This window comes from Durio zibethinus, unplaced genomic scaffold (assembly GCF_047325235.1).
Source record: "Durio zibethinus cultivar Kanyao isolate XHJ-2024 unplaced genomic scaffold, ASM4732523v1 HiC_scaffold_140, whole genome shotgun sequence".
Classification (NCBI taxonomy): domain Eukaryota; kingdom Viridiplantae; phylum Streptophyta; class Magnoliopsida; order Malvales; family Malvaceae; genus Durio; species Durio zibethinus.
In genome coordinates, this window is record NW_028322763.1 from 14,972 (window position 1) to 26,525 (window position 11,554).

At 31.9% G+C, this 11,554-nt stretch overlaps 1 protein-coding gene across 1 annotated transcript; it reads right to left on the reverse strand.

Annotated features, from left to right (window-relative positions):
* Positions 1 to 3,312: 3,312 nt before the first annotated feature.
* LOC149509609 (NAD(P)H-quinone oxidoreductase subunit H, chloroplastic) lies at positions 3,313 to 7,761 on the reverse strand. Its single transcript, XM_089757690.1, has 2 exons — positions 5,810 to 7,761; positions 3,313 to 4,689 (listed from the first exon to the last, which is right to left on the reverse strand). The coding sequence occupies exon 1, from the start codon at positions 7,543 to 7,545 to the stop codon at positions 6,364 to 6,366; it is 1,182 nt and encodes a 393-aa protein (XP_089613816.1). The 5' UTR covers positions 7,546 to 7,761; the 3' UTR covers positions 3,313 to 4,689; positions 5,810 to 6,363.
* Between the last annotated feature and the right edge of the window lie 3,793 nt (positions 7,762 to 11,554).

Here is an 11,554-nt window from a genome sequence, read left to right on the forward strand (position 1 = left end):
GATAATGAGAGGACAAAATCCGGATAAATACCAATACCTATTACTGGTAGAAAGATAGAGATCGAAACAAATAACTCTCGTGGTCCAGAATCAAAAAAATAAGAACTTTGAGCATTAAATAGCTTGTATCCATAGAACATTTGACGTGACATAGATAATGAATAAATAGGAGTTAATATCATTCCAATTGACATTACGAAAGTAATTAGTATTTTTGGCATTAAAAAATATTTTTGGCTGGTAATTATTCCAAAAAAGACTATCAACTCTGCAACAAAACCACTCATGCCCGGTAATGCAAGAGAAGCCATCGATAAGATACTGAACATCGTAAATATTTTTGGAATCGGAATAGCCATTCCACCCATTTCGTCGAGATAAAAAAGACGCATTCTATCATAACTCGTTCCTGCCAAGAAAAAAAGTGCAGCACCGATAAATCCATGAGATATTATTTGTAAAATAGCTCCGTTGAGTCCCGTATCAGTTATAGAGCCAATTCCTATAATTATGAAACCCATATGAGATACGGAGGAATAGGCTATTCTTTTTTTTAAATTCCGTTGACCAAGAGATGTTGAAGCTGCATAAATTATTTGCATTGTACCCACTATTATCAACCAGGGAGAAAATATGGAATGAGCGTGGGGTAATAATTCCATATTGATGCGAACTAATCCATACGCTCCCATTTTTAATAAAATTCCGGCTAGAAGCATACAAGTACTGTAATGTGCCTCCCCATGGGTGTCTGGTAACCACGTATGTAAGGGTATAATCGGCGATTTGACAGCAAAAGCAATAAGAAATCCAATATAGAATATGATTTCCAGTGCGACAGGATACGATTGATTAGCTAATGTTTCAAAATTTAATGTTGGTTCATTAGAACCGTATAAACCGATACCCAAAACTCCTATTAATAAAAAAATGGAACCCCCCGCAGTGTACAAAATAAATTTTGTAGCCGAGTACAGACGTTTCTTTCCCCCCCACATGGATAGAAGTAGATAAACGGGAATTAATTCGAACTCCCACATGATGAAAAAAAGTAAAAGGTCTCGAGAAGAAAATGATCCTATTTGACCACTGTACATTGCTAGCATCAAGAAATGGAATAATCGCGAATCTCGAGTAACTGGCCAAGCCGCCAAAGTAGCTAAAGTAGTGATAAATCCTGTCAGTAAAATGGGCCCTATAGAAAGTCCATCTATTCCCAATCTCCAGTAAAAATCAAAAAAATTTATCCATTTATAATCTTCCTCCAGCTGGATTAATGGATCGTCCAATCGGAAATGATAACAAAATGCATAGGTTGTTAGAAGGAGTTCAAATATGCATATACACATAGTATACCACTTAATTAGCTTATTTCCTCTATGAGGAAGAAAGAAAATTAAAGAACCTGCAGATATTGGTAAAACTACAATTATTGTTAACCAAGGAAAATAATTCGTGGTAAAGACAAGATGCACTTGGACCAGAAAAACCCGTGCTCAAAAAAGATTTTTTTTGAGCACGGGTTTTTTCAGTAAAAAAAAAATAAAATGGATTCAAAATGTATTCAAGTGGGGTTTTCGGGAACGTATCAATAAGCTAGACCCATACTTCGAGTTGTTTCATGCCATAAATAAACTCGAACGCTCAAGAAATCTGTTGGACAAGCGGATTCACATCTCTTACAACCAACACTGTCTTCTGTTCTTGGAGCGGAAGCAATTTGCTTAGCTTTACATCCATCCCAAGGTATCATTTCTAACACATCGGTGGGGCAGGCTCGGACACATTGAGTACACCCTATACATGTATCATAAATTTTTACTGAATGTGACATGGGATCTATAATTTTTTGAACATCATAAAATTTCAATCTAGTAAACTTGTAAATGAATCATTATAGTTAAACACCAGATGAATCAACGATTTACCAGAAATTTTCTAATCAATTTCCTTCGGGATCAACTCATAAGAAAGGACCAAGATACTTTGATTTCTTACGTTTTCGAAAACATGATGTAGATTCCAACATATTGGACATGCTAATTCAAATTGGTGAATCTTATAATTTAATATTATTAATATTACTTATTCAACAAAGTTGATTGATTGATACGCGTTGATTTTCTGTTACGATAAATTGAGGAAACAATAGCTGATCCAATAGCTGCTTCAGCGGCTGCAATAGCTATAACAAAAATTGATAAAATATTTCCTTTTAATTGCCGACTATCAAAAAAATCAGAAAATGTTACAAAATTTATATTAACCGCATTCAGTATAAGTTCAAGACACATAAGGGCCCGAACCATATTTCGACTCGTGATCAATCCATAAATACCGATAGAAAATAAATAGGCACTCAAAACAAGTATATGTTCGAGCATCATTGACCAACTCCTTATCAATTTCGATTCATTTTAATATGAACAATAATTCAACGGATTTGATTGACTAGAATAGAATATAACAAAAAGAATATATTGGAAATATCTCGAATAAACGAATTTCTATTTTATATTTTATACACGAACAAGAATTCAAGGAAAATAGATGCGATAAGACAGAAAAAAGTTTAATTTGGATTGCTTGCTATTCCTAGTTAGAAAGATTTATTACTGACGAGCCACAGCAATTGCACCTATCAAAGCAACTAAAAGAATTAGTGAAATGAATTCAAATGGAAGAAAAAAATCTGTTGCTAAATGAATTCCAATTTGTTGACTATTACTTATCAAATCTTGTTCTATAATTTGGTTTGATCTTGTAGTCCAAATAATCCCGTACCATGATGTATCTAATATAGTAGTAATTAGCGAAACAAGAATACTTGTACAAATCAACGAAGTAAGGCCATTCCCAATGGTCCACAGATTAAAATTTTTATAATATTCTGAACCATTCATGAACATCACAGCAAATAGGATTAAAACATTTATGGCTCCCACATAAATAAGAAGCTGGGCAGCAGCTACAAAATGAGAATTTGAGAGAATATAGAATAAGGATATACAAACAAGAACCAATCCCAATGAAAAGGCAGAAAAAATTGGATTGGTAAGTAATACCACTCCCAGGCCCCCTAATATAAGACCCGATCCCAGAAAAACTAAAAGAAAATCGTGTATTGGTCCAGGCAAATCCATTATATGTAAAATAAGAGATAAATAAATCGAAATGCTTTTCATGATCTTATTGACCCGACCAGGAATTTTTTTTTTATGATACGTTCCTAATTGAATAAAATCCTAATCTATTAGGTGTGAATTGATCTAAGTACAATTATTGTTTCGTTTTTAATTCTTTTTTTTTGTTCGGTTCGAAAGGGTATTTTGTTTTTTGAAACTATATATTTCGAAATAATTACGAATATATTAATAGATTTTCAAGAAAAATGAATTCGAAATTCTTATCAACCAGTTAATTTGTAATTGAATTTTTATTTATTGACCAAACAAAGAGTAAAGGCCTCATTCTTTTAAGTCAAACCAAATATTCTTTTAACTTAAACCAAAACGGAACCTTAAAAGAATTGGAAATTTCTCTTTAATAGAATAGGAGGTTTACTTACTCAGTTTTTCTTTGAGGCGAATTCAAAATTGTTCGAATTGTATAATCGTCAATTACTGACATTGGTAAACGGCCCAAAGCAATTTGATTATAATTCAATTCGTGACGGTCGTAAGTAGAAAGTTCATATTCTTCAGTCATTGATAAACAATTTGTTGGACAATACTCAACGCAGTTACCACAAAATATACAAATTCCGAAATCAATACTGTAATTAAGCAATCGTTTTTTTCTAATATCCGTTTCAAATTTCCAATCAACAACAGGCAGATCTATAGGGCATACACGAACACATACTTCACAAGCAATGCATTTATCAAATTCAAAATGGATTCGCCCACGGAAACGCTCTGATGCGATTAATTTTTCATAAGGGTATTGAATAGTTACAGGTAAACGATTTGCGTGGGATAAGGTAATCATGAAACCTTGACCAATGTACCTTGCTGCTCGGACTGTTTGGTGGCCATAATTCATGAACCCAGTTACCATAGGGAACATATCGTGAATATCTATGAATAATTTTATGTTTGTTTCTTTCTCTTGTTTGAACCAAGTCATGAATCTCGTATTCTTTTTTTCTTTACAGTGAAAGAAGTTGGAAAGAAGTTGTTAATAATAGATTACCGAGAGAAATGGGTAAAAGAAATTTCCATCCAAGATTTAATAATTGGTCCATTCTTAACCTAGGTAAAGTCCATCTTGTTGCGATAGAAATAAACAAAAACAAATAAGTTTTAGCTAATGTAATAAAGATACCAATTGTCGTTCCAAAGATTCCATTCATTTTATTTATTTCAAATAGCTCAGGGACGAATACGTACGGAATGGAAATATTCCAACCCCCCAAGTAAAGAACTGTTACAAATAAGGAAGAAAGTAATAGATTTAGATAGGAAGCAACATAAAATAAACCAAATTTGATACCCGAATATTCGGTTTGATACCCTGCTACTAATTCTTCCTCGGCTTCTGGTAAATCAAAAGGTAATCTCTCACATTCTGCTAGAGAAGAAATTAGAAAAACGATAAACCCTATTGGCTGACGCCACAAATTCCATCCCCAAACCCCATATTTTGATTGCGCCTCAACTATATCAACTGTACTTGAGCTGTTAGATAATTATAGTCGATGATAACATCACTGTTCCCATCGCTAGTCCAAAACCGTACATGAGGTTTTCAACTCATACGGCTCCTCGTGGGTCACAAATAAATTTAAGGACCGAATCAGTATTATTTCTCTTCGTATGGTTGTAGAATAGATAGAGAAAAAATGGATTGGAAGGTCCAAAATTATACCAATGGAATTCTGTCTGCTATATTATGAAGAATAAAAAAAGTGCTTCTGAATTGATCTCGCCCGTTACTAATTTCAATTTTTATTTGTTGAGTAATAACTTAAGCCTTCAATAAAATACTTCTTGTAGAAATATCAATAGATATTTCAACCCATTGTTTTCGATTACGAAAAAAATTAAATATTACATTAGCTCATAAATCATGACACAGATTATATCTCTCTATATATATGAAAGAAAGAATAAAAAAAAAAAAAATATTTATTTTTTATTCTTTCTTTTTCGTTCCTATTCTTCTTTCTGATCTGAGAAAATTACGAATGGGGGCTTAAACTAAAAAATAGTAAAGGATTATTTCGTTCCTGATAGTCATTACTTTAATCGGTGGATAGGAGCATACTCTGGACCGGAATCGTGGGTAGTACTGCCTACTCATTTCTACTAATTTAAAGCCCCAATTAGTATTCTTTTTATGTTATCCAGAAATATCCTTTTTATATAATTTACATAATCTCCATTACTAATCCTTTGTGTATTTTGGTGTTCCTAACCATCCACTCATTTTTTTGTTCAATCCCCCGTTTGGTTTGGCAATACATGTATGGGAATCTATACAAAGGATAGCCAAAACTCTATACGGTTGATCTTTTGAGCCCGCTTCAAGCTAGATTGACTAATCAACCCGTCTTGGGGTAAAGACTTCTTCCACTTATGTTTTCTTCCACTTAACTCTTGTACATAGGAAATGAGATTAAATTTTTTTTTGTTTAATTTACTGCGAATTTATAAGCTGCTTTCTTTCACTCATATATAACTATCTAATTTAGTTTATCAACCTGAAGGATAATAAAATAACGAAGATATCTATTCAATCCATTCAGCTTATTTTATAGAACGAAAGGAATAGGGAAAAGAAAAGTTTATATTTCAACGAATCGCACGTAGAGATATTGATAAAACACATAGAGTTAATGGTATTTCATAACTAATCGATTGAGCAGCAGCTCGCAGACCACCTAAAAAGGAATATTTATTATTTGATCCGTATCCTGACATAAGAAGTCCAACAGGAGCAATACTTGAAATGGCAATCCATAAAAAAATACCGATATTGAGATCGGCTAAAATAAGGCGAGAGCTAAAAGGAATTACTGAAAAACTTAGTAAAATGGATATGACTGCTATAGACGGTCCAATACGGAATAAACGAGTATTTCCTCTAGATGGAAGAATATTCTCTTTGAAAAGCAGTTTTGTTCCATCTGCTAGAGCTTGAAGAATTCCCAAAGGGCCGGCGTATTCAGGCCCAATACGTTGTTGTATTCCTGCAGATATTTCTCTTTCTAACCATACAATTACTAGTACACCTATTGTGATTCCCAATACAAGAGTCAAAATAGGGACAAACATCCATATGATCCCATAGACCTCTTTTAAGGATTCCAATCTGTAAAAGGAATTGATATCTTCTACTTCTGTTGTATAAATTATCATTTCAACGATCAACTTCTCCCATAATGATATCTATGCTACCTAGTATCGTCATAATATCAGCCAATTTCATTCTTTTAACTAACTGAGGAAGAATTTGCAAATTGATAAAACCCGGCGGGCGAATTTTCCATCTCCAAGGAAAACCACTTTGATCTCCTATCAGAAAAATTCCTAATTCTCCCTTTGGGGCTTCCATTCTCGCATAAAGTTCTTGTCTCGGTAATTCAAATGTAGGAGAAGGTTTTTTACTAATGAATCGATATTCAAAATCATTCCATTCTGGATCCCTTTCTCGATCAAAACATCGGATTTCTAAATTCTCATAGGGACCCCCCGGAATTCCTTCCAGGGCCTGTTGAATTATTTTTATGGATTCCGTCATTTCACTGATTCGGACTAAATAACGAGCTAATGAATCTCCTTCTTTTTGCCACTGGATTTCCCAATCAAATTCGTCGTAACACTCATAATGATCAACTTTACGAAGATCCCATTTGATTCCAGAGGCTCGTAGCATTGGGCCGGATAGACCCCAATTTATTGCTTCTTCTCCACCAATAACCCCTACCCCTTCAACTCGTTCTAAAAAAATAGGATTTCGCGTAATAAGTTTTTGATATTCAACAATTCCTGTTAAAAAATAATCACAGAAATCCAAACATTTATCTATCCAGCCATAGGGTAGATCGGCCGCTACTCCTCCGATACGAAAATAATTATGCATCATTCTCATACCGGTGGCAGCTTCGAATAGATCATATACTAATTCTCTTTCTCTGAAAATATAGAAAAAGGGGGTCTGTGCACCAATATCGGCCATAAAAGGTCCAAGCCATAATAGATGAGAAGCTATACGACTCAACTCCAACATAATTACTCTGATATAGCTGGCTCTTTTAGGGACTTGAATATTGCCCAATTGTTCTGGTCCATTTACGGTTATTGCTTCCGTGAACATAGTGGCTAAATAATCCCAACGTGTTACATAAGGCAAATATTGTATAATTGTTCGGTTTTCCGCAATTTTTTCCATTCCTCTGTGTAAATAACCTAATATTGGTTCACAGTCAACAACATCTTCACCATCTAGAGTAACGATGAGACGAAGAACACCGTGCATTGATGGGTGGTGAGGTCCCATATTGACTATCATAAGGTCTTTTTCTGTAGCTGATAGATTCATAAGTTTTTCCTCGATTCATTCTTACATGAATTGTTGAAAACGAAAAGAAGTACATCAAAATGAAAAATATAATAAATCGACTAATTCAATCAAATTAACGATTTTTTGATTCCCGAATATCCAACTCACTAATTAATTCTTTATAACGTATGTTATTTTTCTTTGATAAATAAGACAGAAGCCGTTGACGTTTTCCTAGAATTTTACGTAGACCTCTCTGAGATAAATAGTCTTTTTTGTGCAATTCCAAATGTGAAGTAAGTCTTCGTATCTTATTGGTGAAACTGACTATTTGAAATTCAACGGACCCCTTGTTTTCTTCTTTTTTTTCTTGAAAAATAACTGAGATGAATGAATTTTTTACCATAAAACAAAAATTTCTCTCCCCCTTTTTTTGAATGTGAATTTTACTGATCAGTAATAATAATAATACCATTCATTTTAATATGCACAATGATTTTAAGTTCGTTATGAACTTTATAATTTTTTCAAATAAAATTAATCAATCCGGTTTTCAATCATAATATATGGAAAAATGTACCATTGACGAATTTTCAAACGCGGATACATATGTATCCTTACCATACTGAAACGACTGCCATTATTACTATTAAACCAATAGCGATTCATACAAGCTAAATCTTCTAATCGATAATTGGGCCAAAGAAAGAACTTTAATTTAATTAGTTTCTTTTTATCACTATCAAGATGTTTGTTTTTATTCAAAACTTGACCACAGTTTTTTACATTATTTAAAAATACTGGATTTCTATGCATACCATTTTTATCCCTTGAATTGAAAGAAATTCGAATTCGCAATTCTCTCCGGTGGTTAGGGGATAAAATATTTTCAGGAATAAACAAATCATAATGATTTTTGTCTTTATTTTCAGTCATTTTTTGATGTCTTGCAATGGATTCATCAAAATTATTTTTTTCAATATAGTTTTTTTTTTTGCGTCTTTTTTTTTTTTTGCGTCTTTGATTAATTTCATGTTTATTTTTATGAACCAATGAAATACTTATAGTTTGATATAGAATAAATTGTCCATCAATTTCTACATACCGGCGAATTGGTTCGATAATCAATACTCCTTTTTTGAGTAGGTATTGATAAGTTAAAAGTAACTTATCCGCCGAATCCATCAAAATATCCAGATTCGTTCCTCCTCTTCTAACAGAGTATAGAAAAGTTTCATTCATATTTATCAGGCCAAGAATGAAAGAATATGCTTTGATATTTTTGATTATTTTTTCATCGAAAGAATCAGCATCCCATCCGAATTGAAAATACAAATACTTTTGTAGGAATAAACGAGCTTCTCTCTTGCTCTCGTCTTCCTTTCTATGTTTTTTTGATTTACCAGAATCTTCTTCAACATCTTTTTCTTGATTGTCTGATTTACCTTTTTCTTGATCTGATTTACCTTTTTCTTGATTGGATGATTTACCTTTTTCTTGATTGGATGATTTACCTTTTTCTTGATTGTATGATTTACCTTTTTCTTGATTGGATGATTTACCATAATCTTCTTCAACATCTTTTTCTTGATTGTATGATTTACCTTTTTCTTGATTGGATGATTTACCATAATCTTCTTCTACATCTTTTTCTTGATTGTATGATTTACCTTTTTCTTCATTGTATGATTTACCATAATCTTCTTCAACATCTTTTTCTTGATTGTATGATTTACCTTTTTCTTCATTGTATGATTTACCATAATCTTCTTCAACATCTTTTTCTTGATTGTATGATTTACCTTTTTCTTGATTGGATGATTTACCTTTTTCTTGATTGGATGATTTACCATAATCTTCTTCAACATCTTTTTCTTGATTGTATGATTTACCTTTTTCTTGATTGGATGATTTACCTTTTTCTTGATTGGATGATTTACCATAATCTTCTTCAACATCTTTTTCTTGATTTGAGAGAACGGATCTAAATTTTCTTTTTTTTTTTGCATCTGATACAAGATCCTCTTTTTTTCCATTAAAATTAAAATTGAAAAGAAGTAGTTTTATTGGTATGATCCATGGTTCAACCTTATATGCATTATATAGTAGCACAAATTCTGGGAAGAACCAAAGTTCCAGATTCGATATTTGATAATTATTAAAATTATTAATCACAGTCTTAATATTTTTCTTACTCTTGGTACTGGTTTTCTTACTCTTGGTACTGGTCCTTCTTACTCTTGGTACTGGTATCTATCGACCCAGGACTCAATATCGGTCTTATTTCTAAGACAAAAATTAAGAATTCTCCAATTAAAAAATTTTCTATGCGAAAATTTCCCCGTTTTCCCCGTTTTCCCCGTTAGATAATTATGGATAGGAATATCCCCCAATATATCAAAAAATTTTCGTTTATCCATGTTGTAATTATAAGGAATCTCTTCCCTCTTATTTACTTGTAATGGTGATCCATAAGTATATGAGTCCCTCATATCTTGATATATAATAAATATATATGATAATAAATTATATCTATAGTGTTTTTTAAAATTATCTTTTTTATATTTTTGTTCTTGATTCCGTTTTTGTTCTTGATTCAGTTTATATTCTTGATTCAGTAATGAATTCGCTTGAAAATCATTTTTTTTTTCGTAATGTATTAATCTTTCTTTTTCATCTGAATCCCATTTTGTTAAATCTTTATTTTGAGCCATATAGTGTTGATTGACTCTATTTCGCCATTGTTCTGGTACTAATCTAAGCCATATACTCTGAACTAAATCGTATTGATAATCGTATTGATAATGACTCCTTAACCAGTTTTTCCATTCCTTTATTCCAGAGATTTTTTGTCTTAACCCATAATGATGTTTTAATTGGGAATGAGATATTCCTTGTTCTTCAAAATAATCTTTTATTTCATTTTTAAGAAAAAGAGATGTTCCGTGATATTGAAGGATAGGTTTGAATTTAATAACTTGGGTTTGTGATAATTTGTAAAATACATATGCTTGTGAGAGGGAGGATAAGTCACAAAAAGCTTTTGCATTTTGATTTCTAATATTCGAAAGTGAGTTTTTTATATTTTTTATAGTTGAAATAAAATGAATTGTATTTTTATTTGGTTTATTAATTCTTTCTTGATTTGCTTCATTATTGTAAATGAATTTATCAATCATTTTTTTTGTTGATTCAAGAAAAAGTTGTGGATTGGGTCTTGGAATATTAATGATATATTTAATGATATATAGAAAAATATCTATGTATATCTTTTGAATAAAAAGTTTTATAAATAAATAGAATTTACGGATTAATCGAATATTTCTTCTTTTTAATATTTTCCAAAATTTTTTTGATGATTCTAATTTCTTGTCTTTTATAATTTTTTCTATTTGATTTTTGATTGTGTTTGTTCTCTCAGTCAGATCTTTTATCTTTTTTTCTGTTAATGAATAATTTGTCCGCTCCATAGATTGAATTTGAAGGGATGATTCGTCAATCATCTTATTACTGATTATCGAATCTTTTTTAGTTTCGCCCAAATCTTTTTTAGTTTCGCCCAATTCTTCTCTCAACTCCAAAACTGGATTTCTTTTTGAAAGTTTTTTTATTATTCCCTTTACAAATGGAATTTTTGTTTCTCCTGAGACTTTTCGAAACAATTTTTTTCCTTTTTTAAAAATTTTCCATTTTTCACTTTTTTTTTCTAGTTCGTTAAAAATAGGCTGAAAAAACGAAGGCCGTCTTCGAGGAGGACCGCAAGGTAAGTCACTTTCCAGTCCACAAGCTGTTAAAAAGCAAAAATCATTCTTTTTAACTTTCTTTTTTTTCATTGGATCTTTATGCTTTTTTTTCATTGGATCTTTATGCTTTTTTTTCATTGGATCTTTATGAGAGGGTTTCAGTTTAGATCCGCGCCAAGGTTTCAGGCGAAAAGGATATAGGATCTTGATCTGGATACCTTCTGATAACCAATTTTTTGGAAAGTCTTTTGTGGAGAATTGAAGACCATTATAAGTGCATTTAACATGTATTTCTCGCTTCCAAC

Excerpts from the sequence above, each read along its gene's own strand:
- LOC149509609 (XM_089757690.1), bottom strand. The coding sequence starts at position 7,545 with ATGAATCTATCAGCTACAGAAAAAGACCTTATGATAGTCAATATGGGA.